The sequence below is a fragment of the Lagopus leucura genome, unplaced genomic scaffold (assembly GCF_019238085.1).
Source record: "Lagopus leucura isolate 7727_CA_CO unplaced genomic scaffold, USGS_WTPT01 108-8_obj-0_obj, whole genome shotgun sequence".
NCBI lineage: Eukaryota > Metazoa > Chordata > Aves > Galliformes > Phasianidae > Lagopus > Lagopus leucura.
This window is the reverse complement of record NW_024966376.1, coordinates 15,292-30,219: the sequence shown is the minus strand read 5'-3', so window position 1 is coordinate 30,219 and position 14,928 is coordinate 15,292. Positions and strand designations below refer to the sequence as shown.

At 58.8% G+C, this 14,928-nt stretch overlaps 1 protein-coding gene across 1 annotated transcript; it reads left to right on the top strand.

The window, feature by feature from the left end:
* Window positions 1-12,486: 12,486 nt before the first annotated feature.
* On the top strand, window positions 12,487-14,510 carry LOC122192554. The gene is made up of 2 exons (XM_042893121.1): window positions 12,487-12,899; window positions 13,135-14,510. The coding sequence occupies exons 1-2, from the start codon at window positions 12,487-12,489 to the stop codon at window positions 14,465-14,467; spliced, it is 1,746 nt and encodes a 581-aa protein (XP_042749055.1). The 3' UTR covers window positions 14,468-14,510.
* The last annotated feature ends 418 nt before the right edge of the window (window positions 14,511-14,928 follow it).

Below are 14,928 nucleotides of genomic sequence, written 5' to 3'. Positions count from 1 at the left end.
CCCCCCCCCCCCCCCCCCCCCCCCCCCCCCCCCCCCCAAAGAAAGAAGTGAAGCAGAGGCTGAGCCCTCCCCCACTGCTGCATAATTAGCGTTACAGCAAAGCCGCAGCAGCGCCAATATAATCGCCTGCACAGGAACTCTTCCAGCCGCTTGCCTGCAAAACAAAAGCTTTTTTTTTTTTTCTTTTCCCCCATGGCTTTATTGTTCTGGGAATAACCAGCGCTCCGGCTCGGGGCCCTGGCAGGCAGATGTCAGCGCCACAGCCTCCCAAAATCCCATCCCTTTGCTCCTCGGTGTCCCTCTGTCCCCACTGCAGAGCTTTGCCTGGTGGCGGAGGTCGGAGCCATGAGCACAACCCTGAGGTACCCCCACGGATGAACCACGGCTGTGGGGATGCAGGGGGCTCTGCTTGCTGCTTTTTCAGCTTCACCCTTTGCAATAGCAGCATCAGCCCCGAGCTGGGACCCCAGGTAAAAATAACGCTGGGAAGAGGAAAGGGGATTTTCCATTTGTAAGCTGAGCTTCAGAAAGTTCTGCTTTTTGGTTCACCGCGGGGCAGCACGGCTCCTGTTCTTCCCCCTCCTCACGCTGTGGCTTCCAGCAAGGTGCAGGCATCGGGGAGCAGCGCGTGGGCTGCTGTTGCCTCAGCAAAAGCGAGCGCATCCAGCAGCTGGGAAGCACGGCGCTTTGCAGCCGACGTCAACTAATTTCCACTCTGTCACCCGTTAAGAACAGAGCTCAGCACTGCACAGGGCGCTGCTGCCTGGGGCGTTGCAGCCACCGCCACCCGCTGCACGCGTTGCATGGAGCCCACGGGCTGCAGGCTCTGCCCTGCACCTCTGCAGTCCTTCCTGCATGGAGCAAACTGCTCTTTTCCAGAGGCTTTCCAACTGCCTGACAGACATTTATTTGCTGCAAAAGCAATTACTCTGTCCTTCTAGTCCCATTTGCTGCTATGCAGTAGCAAGGAGTTCCCCAGGTTACTGCGGGGGACAGAAGGGAAAAGCTTTGCTTTCCATTCCTTTGCTGCCTGGGAATCCGAACCATAATCCCTCTTTCTTAATATGTTATGGCCCCAGGGTCACACAACTTGGGGGTCTGTCCCCTTTTCCCTTGCTTCATGCTGCTCCCTCTCCTTGCAGCCAACTGCAGCACTGGATGCATCTAGCAGCATCCCAGCCCCATGCTGTGGTTTGTCCCCACCCCAGGAACCCCCTGTTTGCATCCACTTTATGCCCACATCTCATTCTCAGCGTAGGGATGCCTTAGCCTGAATTTGGAGATTCTCCTTGAATTCATGCACAGGCTGCAGTGTGGGTGGCAGGGAGCAGATTCAGGTATTTCCCTTTATGGAGGAGGGGAAAAAAAAAAAAAAAAGAGCTTTTCTGGGGATTTTTTGGCAGCACAGCTGCTATGTCTGTTCTGTGGGCTCTGTGTGCTGCTGGAGCCTGTAACCCAGCAGGGTGCCCTGCAGCAGTGAGTGGCGAGGTGAAGAGAGGCTGAGCACCCCAAAGGAGCCCTCTGTGCTTTGGAGGGGCACTGAGCCCAACTGAGCGCCATCACCCCCCTGACAACAGCATTCTGAAGTCCCTAAATTGGAGAGGAGGGGGATGGATTATCCTAAAGTGGGCGCTTTCAAAATTCTGGAGCATTTTCCTGTGCTTCCTTTGGCTGAACATCTCCTCCCCGCAGGAGAGATATAACCCTTGTTCCCTCCGCCCTTGAGATATAACGCAGAGGGGTGGCTTGGGGTTTGGGGTGCTTTATGGCTGGGGTGAAAGCGGGTTAGGGTTAGCCTGGTTGGGTTTCCATTGGTGCTGGCAGTCCCGGTGCTGAGCCGCTTTGAATACCCCCACGCAGTGCCGCGCTGGATCGGAGCGCTCCGGGACTTTCCCTCCTGCATTTGTCAGTGTCAGCAGCAGTAACGCCATAAATACGCTCAGTGCAGGGGTGGGGACTTCACCCAGACTTTACGTCAATGTAAACAGCCCTAATTGGTGCTGGAGCCTCATAATTCCAGGATTTCCCCCCTTCTTGCCCGCGTGCATCGAGGAAACCGGCGGTGCCAAGGCGAAGCGTGCGCTCATTCATAAATCGAGGCAGCGGGGGGCCGGGCAGGGGCTTTGCTCTCCACTCTTTGCTTGGGGGGGGTGCATGCTTCCCCATCCCCCCTCCCCTAAATCGGACTTAGCGCTTTCTTCAGGCTGCAGCACGCGTGTTTAATGGTGGGGCTGCTGGGAAGGACGGGTTGGCTGGGGAGAACACAGCCGGTTACTGTTCCAAGGCCACGGCGGGGCTGGCTGTGGGGCCCCTGGGAGCCTTCCTGGCTTCTCACAGTTAGTCATTTTACGGCGTACGAAGCGCTTGGATTACTGTAACCATATGGTCTTTGTTTGGAGAGCCTTGCACCCAACCTGCGGCCGGGGGCCGGTGCTGAGCACTGCTCGGGGGGGTTGCATAGGAGCTGGCCTCACGGGGTACTTGCAGAGCACAACACTGCCCACCCCTCCTCTGCATCTGGGATGGGATTTGCCTTTGTGATTCCCGTGGGCTCGGAGGTGATTAATGAACACCATGCTGCATGGTGTCTGCCAATCACCCCGCTTGCTCCAGCAGCGTTGGGCAATCTTTGCTTCCTATGAAATCAGGCTCACAAAGCAAAAAGTTGGCAGCAGCTGTGGCTCACAGCAGTGGGGCTGCATGCCCTGACCCACAGCCCCCCACCCCAAAACTGCAACTGCGGGCTCTTTCCTATGGTGCTGCTTCGCTTTGGGAGTGCAGAAATATATTCAAACCACCAAAGAGCCATAGAGAATGGGGAGCACAGCACAGGGGAATACCGCTGACAGCCACCGTCCTCCAAACTGCTGCTGTGTAGGATGAGCAACAGGGGTGCTGAGCAGGAGAGATGCTGGAGTAGGAGCAATAGACACCTGCTCCCTCCCACTAGGTCAGTAAATGCCATTTTGCTCTGCACCTGGATGGAGTGGTGCTGCAGGAAGATAGCACATTGCCTGGAATAATGCTGTTAGGGCATAAGACCCCTGGTGAGGACACGGAGATGCTCCTCCCTGCATCCTACAAGTGGTGAGCTGGGTGCAAGTTGACCCAGTCCCTGGGACTACCCTCATCCTTAGCCCTACCCCAGGTGTGTGGGGCCAGGCTGGGTGCAGGGCACAGCGCTAAGCCACAGCCCTGATTACATGGGGCATTCCCACAGCGCCCAGACCCCCAGTGCTGCCCTCAGCATGGCACGTGGCATCTCTGCCTCAATAACCAGCACTTAACGAGAAAAAAAGCAGTGATGGGCGCTGAGCCCTGCATGGGATGGGGCCCACGCTCCCAGCTCGTGCCATCTCCCCCTGGGCGCGCACACCTCTCCCCCCATTCATCCATCCATCCATCCGTCCATCCCTCTGACACTGACGTATGGCAGATGTCCCCCTATGGGTCGGTCAGTGGGAGAGGAGCAGATTCGTACACATCGGAAGAGCTGTAAATCACAGCAGTGGGTTTCTCAGAAGGGCTTCCAGCCAGAGCCATAACCACAGCGTGCGGGGCCAACATCCGCACGGCTCCGCGGCCATCCGGCGCGGGACAGCAGCGCTCGCATCCAGCTAGCACTCAACAGCTGATAACTCTATTCCTCCCCCCCTCCTTTTTTCTTCCAAGAGTTGAGCTGTTCTTCAACCTACAAAGCTCCAAAGGGCTCTCAGCCAGCAGCCTAAATCCTGAGCTGTAGGTTTGGTTGTTGCTTGCAAAACAAATTGCAGGGGTGTTTGCGTTGCTCCCGTACCCCATTTCCAGCAAGCAGAGGGTTTGGTGCATCTGGAAAAACCCTATTATTCCTACAGGGCAGCATGGCTCCTTCTTCTTGGGGAAAAAGGTAAAAAAAAAAAAAAAAAAAAAAAAAAAGCTTAAAAAAAAAGAAAGCTTGCTGAGCACAATTGACATTTTTTAAGCCGTAGTCATCCCCCTCTGTTCCTCCCAGTGTTTTCCCACCAGCAGGGTGAGGAAATCGCCTTTTACATCATGTTGGCTGTCAACCCTAGCGAGAGATGCTGGGCTGGAGACAAAAGAGCTGGAAGGGGTCTTCTGAGCTCACCTCAGCCCCAGGGCAGGAGGAGTCGTTTCATAAGCAGCTTTCATAAGCTGCTTGGTCTGAAGGAAATGGCATGGAAAAAAAATGTGGTGGATGCCACGGCTGCGAGCTTTGCGCTGGGGAGGAGCTGCTGCCCCGCAAACCCTGTGGGGCTGCTGGGGGATTGCGGCCATTCTGAGAAGGATAGAGAGGATGTGGTGGGAGGGGGGAATAGAAAATCGGGGGGGTGGGGGGGTTTGGGGAAAGGAGGGTGGTTAAAGTGGGTGGGATTTCACCCGTGCACAGCTTCTGGTTCCATGGTGGGGTCTTCCCATCCACGCTGCTACACCGTGCGCCCTTGGCATGCTCGTGCTCTCAGCTCCATGCTGCTTTTGGAAAGCAGCATGCTTGCTCAGATGGATTTTAGGAACACGGCCCCCCCCCCCTCCCCTCCATGCACGCTGCAGCGAGCAGCTGGCTCATTGCACGCAGCCACCATCACCACCATCTCTGCCGGCAGCCGGACCACCGCTGGCGCAGGTGAGCTGCTGGCTGCAGAGCAAGCGGGAGCTGCTCCCCCCTCCTCCTCCCCTCCCCGCAGAGCTCTTGGACAAATAAAGTGCGGAAAAAATCCGAGCTGGAGCTGCTGACTCCTTGTGCAAGCAAGTTTAAAATAGGCCACGCTGTTCCAGCCCGGCGGCAGCCAGCTGGCCCTGCAGCCGCCCCGCTGCAAAACAAGCAGCAGCGGGAGCCCCGGCACCGCCGTGTGGGGACGTGACCCGGATGGCAGCAGCTGGGACGGCACGGTGACACTCTTGGCCATGTGGGTGGGGTGTCACTGGGGGTGAAAGGTGCCCAGCTGGGTGGGGGCACGCAGGGAGCATCCCCTGCGATAGCATTGCCGCAGCTGTGCCCCTCCTCTGCGTCCTTGGGGACACCCAACCGTTGCTCCTATTGTATTTATTTCTTGTTTTGGGTCGTTTTGTTTTTTGTTTTTTTTTTTAATCATACAAAGCCTGGAAGCGGGCAGCCCCAGGTGGGCTGGAGTGTGAGGTGCTGTGGGGCAGCAATGTGTCCCCCGGGGCTGCCCGGTGCCGTCGGCCCCATGCTGCCTTTCCCGTGCTCGGCGGTCCTTTGGGGACAGGAAGCTCTGCATTGTAAGGCGGCCTTCCAGGATTTCCTGCAGCAGAGCAGGATGCGGCTGCGCACCGGTTCCAGGGGAACCTGCAGCCCTCGGGGATGTTGGGGACACCCCCCCTGCTGTTCCTGCCCAAGTCACCAGCGTGGCAATGCCCAGTGCTTGGGGCAGGTCCTATGGCACTAAGGGGGGGGCTGGCAAAGAGATGGAAGCATTAGCTCTTACTTCTCACTGTTACCCAGCATCATTCATCCCACCTTGGACTAAAAGCGTGGTGCAAAGGAGGCACTGGGATCCCATGGGCGACGCATGGTGACTCCCAGGGCGGTGGGGATGTCACCCTGACCCAAGCTAACACGCACATCTGCTCTTCCTTCCGATATCTTTAGGAAAAGAAGGAGAATAAAAGCCATCCATCGCTGGGGAACAAACTGGGGACATCTGCTCAGCATCAGCCCAGGGCTGGGGCATCACTCAACCCAGAGGGGTGCGTTGCTCCCCGTGGCTGTGGCTGCTCACCCTCTGCTCCCTCAGCGGCCGCAGCACGGAGGTGACAGCCCGTGGTGAGGATTAATGGCTGCGTGCTGCTCGCCTTCGAGAGCTCTGCACCTTGGCCGGGGGGAGGAGGAGGAGGATTTGGCAGCTGGAAGAGTGGGGATTAGAGGAGATTTGCTGGATCTCAAGGAGAGAGGTGCCAAGTTCTGTTCGCTGGGGGACCCTGGAGGACGCTGTGTGTCCCTATCAGCTGGCTGCAGCTCTCGGGTACCAACTTTGGGTGTCAGTGCTGCAGGGCAATGGCACGCACAGCAGGAGCGCGGCTCCGCCAGCAATAAACAGTGCTCAGAGCTCAGCGGGGCTGCGTCGGGAGGAACTGCTCTGCCAGTAAGCACCGTATTTCCCTATTTATAAACACAGCACTGCATTGAGTCTGGGGCCCTGACTCTGCAGGAGCTGCTGCAGTTGTCTCTCTGTTGTGCGCTGGCAAAAAAGGATCGAGGCGTGCAGAGATGCTTGTGGATGAGCTGCATCCTCCATCTCTGAGGCTGGTCCCCATCCCCAGAGGTTTGTGGAGCATCAGACACGGCTTCAGCTTGGTTTGAAGTAAGAAATCACGCTGTGATATTGCTGGGGTTGTTGGGTGTCTGTATGCAATGCAGTGAATGCAACGGGGGCTGAAAGCTGAGTGATGCAAGAGGTGCTCCCCCAGCGGCGATGCTCCAACAGGAGGCATAGGGCCCTGCAGAACGGGATGCCCCAACCACCCCCCCTTCCCCTTAGTGCATGCAACAAGGAGCGAGCATCAAAGGGAAATGCCTGAGTGAAGCCACAACCCACACTAACAACACACCAAGCCCTCTCCCCTCTCGTTTCCCTCCCTCCCCTCTTGACCTTGAGGAATGCTGGAAGGTGTCATGTCATCAGCATTTCCCAGCCGCTCTCTCGGAGCTTGGGGGGGGGGGGGGGGGGATTTTTCTTCCTTCGGGGCACCCTGCCAAGAATAACAGCAGACTCCAGCAGGTCGGCACAGGAAGGGAACGGCTGGAACCTGATTTGCAGTCAGACGCTCGCAGAGCCAGAGCGCGTTTTATTGGAGAGGTCTCCGGGGAGGCATAAACCTTCCTTCCCCTCCCACCCCCCCAAAATAAAAGCCTTTCCGATGAAGCTGTATTTTTTAATATATATATATATATATATAAAAAATCCTTTAAGATAAGCTTGCTTTTAATTCACGTTGTGATTTACTGCAGGAAGTGGGGAGGAATGCAGAGAGGTCGGGGAGGGGTCCCCCAGCCCTGCTCCCCAATTTCATATGAGGTTGTTGGGATGGAACATATTGGCACAAGGGGTCAGGATGCAGCATCCCTTGGGACAGCCCCAGCTAGCAGCAAAAAGGAGGCAGAGGGTGTGATTTGTCCCCAGGGTGACAATATGAAGGTTCAGATTGTCCCCAGTGCTCCTGAACCACAGCACACATCCCTGCGTGTGGTTGGGAAGAGGCAGCAGTCAGGTTGGCAATGCCTTTGAGAGGAACACAGCAAGAGGAAAGGGAAGGGAGGAGCTTGGTGGTCGAGGGCATTTGGGTGGTTTGAGCTCACTGCCCCGTGCCTCAGTTTCCCCGTGCGCCTCAATGGCGCTGTGTGTGGGGACATTGGGTACCCAGGAGTGGGTGCAGCAGCTGTGGGGACCCCGAGCAATGCACCCCATTGCTGCAGGGTCACAGCGCAGCTCTCAGCTCCTGTAATTCCTTTCCCAGCTGCATTGCCTCATTGCCATGACCAGGCAGTAACCGGAGCAGCTCGGCGTTTTGCTGATGGAATGGTTTTCCATCGGGAAATGCCGATTTCGGAGAGAACTTCTCCGTTCCTTTTCACCAAAGTTTGTTTTTTGCGGTCGGGTGAATGGATCCAAAGTGGGAACACTGAAGGATCAGCTGTGAAAAGCCGGGCGATATAGGAGCAAACCCAGGGCTGAGGAGGTGCACTCTGAAAGTCGCAAGCTAGAGAACTGCAAGCCAGAAACCAATAAACCATTGTATTAACCTCAAACATTCTTTCTATTTGGATTTTGGAAGAGCGTCCAGCCTCTTTGTATCCTTCCCATGCATCTGATGTTGTCCCATCCCACGCTTCCCAGCCTGGCCCTGGCTCCCTGTGGGTGGTAGAGGCACATGGGGGATGTTAGGATGGGCAGGGGCTGTGAGCTCTGCTGGCTTTTGGGGTCCTGGACGATGAGGATAAGGACACAGCTGGGGTCGGGGCAGCAGACAATCAGCAGTCAGGGGGAGTGGGCTGAAAAGTCTCTGCTCCCCTTGGGAAAACACGTGGTGGGATCTGGTGAGGATACACATAGAGGAGTGTCAGTGCTGCTCTGCTGAATCTGTCCCCATTACCCCGTGGGTGCTGGGGAGGGGCAGACAGACAGATGGCATCTTCTACTGGTGAATAACGGGCCGGGAATAGAAAGCTGAAACCAGAGCCTGCGTCTTCCCATTGCATCTTCAGCATCATGTGAGCCTTCTGCACATCCCATGGCCTGGCCCTGCTGGAAATAGTCCGGAGCTCACACTTACAGGGCCGGGCACACAGCTGGTGGCAAGGAGGGTTGCAAGGCACCAGGATGGGCACACAGCCCCAGTGCTGCTGGATGCCGTGGGATGCAAGCTGCAGAGGTTTAGTGCCAATCCCACACAGTGCCCTGTGGCCCTGCATGGCACTCCTGGGTTTGTACCGTTGCTGTTTGTGCCAACACGCTGTGACTTTCCTTTTTGCCCCCCTTCTCCCTCCCCCCTCTCCACCCTCTTTTAATAGCAGCCTCTAACAGCCACAGTCATTCTTCTTTGTTGACCCGGCCCTTTGTGGCATCAGCACTTGGCATTTGCAGAGCAGTCCGTTCTGGAAGGGGGGGGGGGGGGAAAAAGGAAAACAAGCCTCTTAAAAAAAAATAATTTTTCAAATAAAGCCAACCCAGCCCTTGTGCTGGGGCAGCAGTGCCCTATGGCACCATGCAGTGCTGCAGGGGGATGCTGATGGGAACGGGGCTGAGAGTGGAGCAGTGATTTCTCAGTGCTCTGTGGTGTGGAGCAGCTCAGCTCTGCTACTGAGTGGGGGGTTTCTTTGCCCTTTTTCTTTCTGATGCTCCTGCTTGCACCGTGCACCTGGCTGGGAGCATCCCTGAGTCACCTGCATGGCTGCACGGATAGCTCACGAGCAAGAGGGGATTTCCCAGCAAAAAGACCCACTGAACAAGTCTCAGAAGTCCGAAAAATCACATACAAGTTAAAGCAGCCGATGAAGCATAGATACACATACATAACACATACATTTCTGTGAGGCTGCTCTGCCTTTTCCTGCTGAAAATAAGTGCATAGATCAGCCTTTAAAGAAAGAAAGAAAGAAAGAAGTACATAAAAGTGAGCCAGCAGAGAGAAAAACACAGCTGTTGAGTGCAGAGTTCAAGGTCACTGAACCCCAGGCCGATGGCCCAGCATCCCACTGAGGCCGTGCTGCCAGCTGTGACCTGGGCAGGTGACACGATGACACTCAGGCTGGAGCCTGCATGCCTCAGTTTCCCCCCATGGGAATGGCTTCTATGCGGTTGGATTTACGCGTTCAGAGCTGCTGGTTCATTTTCCCCTGACCCTTTTCCTTTTTCTTCCTTTGCACAATAGGGCTCTGCTGCCTCCCAATTAGAGAATAGCTTCTTTGGAAACATATCCCCTTTTCAGACCCCAGACCCCGCGGAGGATTATCTGGGGGGGAGCTGGGGGTGGCTGGGGGAGCAGTCACGCTGTCTCGAAGGCACTGTGTTGTTTGAAATGCTCTTTAAGGCACTTGATGACTCACAGCAACAGCTGGAAGGAATAAGCGGTTGGTAATTTCCATATTAACCTCCGGGTCCTGGGGACAGGGATCTGCAGCACGTGCCTGGTTGTGAGGGTGTGCTGGAAGCGGGCAGAATCGGGTGCAGCCTGGTTGGACAGGGTTGGGCACACGGTTGAGGTTGGGGACAGCGATAGATGTGAGGATGGTGACGAGGATGAGGTTGGGGATGGGGATGAGGATGGGATGTAGATATGGTGGGGACACGGGTGGTCTCGGCACAGCCAGCCTTGGCTTGCTGCAAAACCACCCGGCCCTCGAGGGCTGTTTGCACAGCACCTTGCACAACTCGTGCTCTCTCCCAGCCCTGATGCAACCCAGCCACACAGAGGCCACGCGGAGGCCACCCATCCCACTGGGATGTGCGTGCGGACGCAGAGCTGCTGAAGGTGTCACAGAGCAGCAGACCTCGCCGTCACTCTCCCTGGCCCTGAGATAGCCTGAAAAAGGCAGGCACTGATGGAACACTCCCTGCCTCCAAGGGAGCAGCGATGGAAAATCCTGCGCCAGCCTCTCCTCCATCCCCGCTCGCCCCAGGGGACGCGCTTGCCGCCAGGGCATATGTTTTCAGTTCTTGCCGAGGCCGACTTGAGAAATTCTCTCTCCCTCCCAGCTTCTCTGTTGCAAAAAAACAGCAACCGCAGGGCCGAGGAGACGGTGGATGATAAATGAGCTGCTCCGGCCGTGCGCAGCCAAGGCCCCAGGAAGCTGCTCCCAGGCTACGTGCTGGTGGGATGCGGGGCCGGGGGGGGGGGGGCTGGGGGCTCATGTCACCCCTGGAGTGACCACGGGGACAAAAGAGAGGCTCCGGCCCCGCTGCACTCCGGTGCTTGAATGCAGAGTGTTGTTTCCTTGCCCATCTGCAGAGCAGGCGGGACAGCATCTGTCGGCCCCACGCGCGGCTCCTGGGGGGGCAGTGGGGCTTTGGGGGCAGCCCTGGGGTTGTGCTCCCTGAGGACAGCAGGGGCAGAGGCTACAGGGATGGGTGAAGCCTTTCCCTGCAGCGTCGCTTCTTGGGGGTGCTGCTGCTGGCGGGGGGCTTTCCCCAAGTTGGGGTTGCATCCTATTGGGTCTCATCACAAAATCACTGCGTGGAGACAGCAGTGCTGGCAGGGAGAAGGGGAGATGCTGGGAGACCTTTAAAGAGCATTCTAGTCATGCCCGCCCCGCCACGCGCCGCGCTCCCGACGCCCTCACCGCATAGAGCAGCCGCAACATCAGGCCTATAAATAAATAAAATACAACGAGGCCCCGCTGTCTTCTGGAAAACCCTGAAAAAAGCTGCTCCGAGCCAGCTCTCCCAAGGTATCGTGTTCTCCTCCTGGTGTGTCACCTCCCCCCCCCCCAGCCACACGGCTTTATTGCCGGAGCCATCTGCGTGGAAACTGGATGCCGGTCCCCAAAGAGCCCTTGGTGCCCCCTGCCCGCTCTCCAGCTGATGTCACACAATCTGTTTGATCTCACGGCCAGTGACCGGGGAGGAGGTGACATCTGAGGGTCGGCCTAACCCTGCAGGGTGCAGTCCCTACAGCAGGGTGATGGGGTGATCCCACGGGAGATGGCAGTCCTGCGTGTCCCAGCAGCGCCGGTCCCTGAACCCCGCTGCGCTCACGGCGCCGCGTCACCGTGCTGCAATCGCTGTGCCTCACTCAGGGTTCAATCCTGCACAGCAAAGACAGGCACGGTGCCCTGCAAGGGCAGCAATGGGGACACGAGGGTGACTTGACACAAACTCAGTGGCTCAGTGCTGCTTGCAGACAGCCCCGCTGCCGTTCATATATCTTTTTTATGGGGAGACCCACACTGGGTGTGCTGGGCTGATTAATAAGGCAGGTTTCACTGCGGCCGGACCCCGGTACGCTTTGAGCTTCCGCGGTGCCTGTTGTCCAAGGACAACAAAGTGCTTTACAAGCACTAAATCTTATCGCGGGCTGTAAGGCAGGTAAGGATATACCGGGATTATTGCATGCGTCGCTGAAACGCGGCCAGCTCCGGCTGAGAACACATCAGCTATTTACCAGCGAGCGGCAAAGCGATGCAGCATTTTAGGGCCAAGCGGGAAATAGAATCTGGTATTGAACTGGAACAGCAGCAGGACTTTTAAATGCGAAATAAATTACTGGGGCTGGGACTCGGTCGGGGCACTGAGTTAATGTCTGGTGCGCGGCGCTGCGAAGGACAGGGACGGTGTCGCGGTGTCTCCGGCACGGGAGGGGGGTGGGGACACAAAGCGCGCACAGAGGGGGTGGGTGAAGAAGGATGGAGAGGGGCGTGGGGCAGCTCGCGAATCCCCCCACGGCTCTCGGTGGGTTCTGCTCGTGCCCCCCTCAACCCCCCCAAGCTGGAAGGTCGCGATGGGGGCGGCGGTGCGGGCGGGGCCGGGTCGGGGGCGCCGGGGAGGGGAGGGCGGTGCGGCGGTGCCGGGAGGCGGTTCGCAGCCGCCCTTCCTCCGCGCCTCGCAGCGGCACCCAAACTTTCGCAGCGAACTTTTTATTCCGTGTTTTTTTTTTTTTTTTCCTTTTCTCCCTTTCCTTTCTTTTTCCCTTTTTTTCCTTCCCCCCTTTTATCCTCCCTCCTTTTTCCCTTTTATTTCCCTTTTTCCCCTTTCCCTTTTTTCGCCCCCCTTTTTCCTTCTTCCTCTTTTTTTTTTTCCTTCCCCTCCCTCCCCCCTTTTCCTTTCTCCTTTCTCCCCTCTCCCCTTTACCCCCTCCAACCTCCCCCCACCTCCCCCAAAACACTTTTTTTTTTTTTTTTTTTTCTCCCACCCCTTTTCCAACCCAGGAGGAGGGCGGGCGCGGCCCGGAGGGAGGCGAAGGGGGGGGAGCTCCTCAAACCCGCCCCCCGAGCCTGCGTGTCCGGCGGAGCCGCGGGATGAGCCGGGGGCGGCGATGAGCGCGGCGGGGCCGGGGGCGGCGGCGGCGGCGCCGCTCTCCCGCAAACAGCGGCTGATGGCCGCGCTGGCGGCCGGCGAGGGCGGCGCGGCGGCGGCTGCGGGCGGCCCCGGGGCTCCGCAACCCCCGTCGGCGCCGCTCTGCTGCTTCATCTGCGGCGGCGGCATCAGCCGCGGCAAAGAGCTGAAGCTCCAAGTGAGGCCCCCCCGCGACCACCGGCCCTTCTTTCCGTTCCTCCAGCACCAAGAGCCGGCGCCCGGAGCCCGCGCCGTCTCGGCGGAGGGTTGCGCTTTGGTCTGCGCCGTCTGCCGCTGTTTCCTGGGAGAGCAGTGGGACTCCTTCGAGCGCAGCCGCACGCCCGTGGAGAAGCGCATGTATTGGCTCAAGCGGCCCCACCAGTGCGAGGCGGCGGCGGCGGCGGCGGCGGGGGGCAGCGGGCTGCGGCGGGGGGCTCCGGGCTGGGACCCCGGCGCGCCGCCTTGCCGCCGCGAGGAGGAGGAGGAGGAGGAGGAAGAGGAGGAGGACGAAGGGCCGGCGGCCGGCTCCGAGCTGTCCGAGCTGTCCGACGCCGATCCCCTCTCGGAGCCCGAGGGGGCGGGCGGCGCGCTCAGGGCCCCCCCCGGTGGCAGCGGGGATCAAGCGGGGGGCGGCGTGCTGCTCGTCGGACAGCGAGATCAACATCACCAGCGAGGAGGAGGAAGGCGAGGAGGAGGAGGAAGGCGGCGAGCGGCCCGCTTGGGTGCCGGGCACCGCCTGCTACATCTGCGGCAGCTCTTTGGCGCCCGGCGGGCAGCACCGCGTCCACGTGCAGAAGCAGGAGAAGAGCTCGCCGGCTCCTTTTTTCCCATTCCTTTGGCTGCACAGCCCCCCGCCGGGCGCCCAGCCCCTTTCTCCCACCGGCAGCACCCTGGTGTGCCCCTGCTGCTTCTCCTCGCTCATGCAGCAGTGGCAGAGCTTCGAGCTGGCCAACGTGCCCGTGCTGCAGCGGCTCTACGTGGTGCCCCTCAACGCCAACGCCATGCCCAAGGGCCGTCCAAGGGGACTCAAAGAGGATGGAACCGGTGTCCCTCCGGTGCCCGAGGCGTGTTATCTGTGCGGGGAGGAGTGTGGCAAAGAGGCGAGGCCGGTGGCGGCCAAAATCACCAACGGGAACGCCAAGAGCACCATGCACTTCCCCTTCCTCAGCCTCCTGCCTTGCCCGCCTGGAGCCAAGGGGCTGAACAAGCACTGGGAGGTGAGCAGCTGTCGCAAGTGCTATGGGGTCCTGCAGGACCTGTGGGCCATGTACCGCGCGTGCCACAACGAGGAGCTCATCAACTCAGTGCAGAGCTTCCTGGGGAGGTACCACCAGGTGTTCTCTGCCTCGGAGCCAGGTCACCCCATCGGCAAACCAGGAGGTCCCACCTCGGTGTGCTACATCTGCGGGGCTGAACTGGGAGCCGGCAGGGAGTTCCAGCTCAACGTCAACCCGCCGGGGAGATTTGGAGAGAAGGAACCGTTCTTTCCCTTCCTCACCGTCTACCCGCCAGCCCCACGGGCACGGCCGGCCGACTCGACGGGGCTGGTGGCCACGTGTGTGCTGTGCTACCACGACCTGCTGGGCCAGTGGCTGCAGCACGAGGGCAGGAACTCCCAGCACCCCAGCAGCGCCTGGTCCCGCCAGTATAAAGTGGAGACCTTCGTCTGCTTCTTCTGCCGCCAGGAGAAGAAGCGATGCCTTGGATTAAAAGCGGTGCAGGTCGCCAGGCTGCCTGTCTTCCTCTACACCCTCCGCGTGGCCAACAGCCTGCTGGTGGATGATGGCAAGCAGCTGACCATCGGCGCGTGTGCAGAGTGCGGGGCCGTGGTCCTGGCTGGCAAAAGCGTGGCCCCCCCGGAGCTGCTGGCCGTGCCACCCCCGGCTATCGTCCCCAAGGTAAGGCATCCCCGGTCCCCTTTGCCCCCCCATGCTGTGACAGTGCTGGCAGCCAGCAGGTGACGTAGATGGATGCTCTCCTTTTGGGTTCGGTCCCGTTGGGGCAGTGCTAATGAATGGGGTGCCTTTAGCAATGAGCTTTCGGAGCCGTCAAGCCAACAGGGAGCGGATAAATATCCTTCCAAGAGGATTCCAAGAAAAAATCCTTCCAACCAGGCCTTGCACAGAGCCATCTCTCTGAGGTGTTGGCACCGGCTCTTTGCAGCCCTGTGTGAGGGAGGTGGGCTTGTTTGGCATCCAAAGTGGCCAGAACCAAGGAAATCCTGAGCGTGGACCTCTTGCAGCCACAGATAACCGGAGCTGCTCTAGGGCTGCCCATGCTCACCGCATCCTCTGGAGATGGAAGGAGCGCGCCGCCGAGGAAACTTCCCACGTTGTCTCCGGTTTTATAGGGAGCCCCAATCAAAGGGTTTCCTCCCGCAGCAACCCGAGCCCTTCCTGCAGCTGGGAGGCTGATGTGCAGC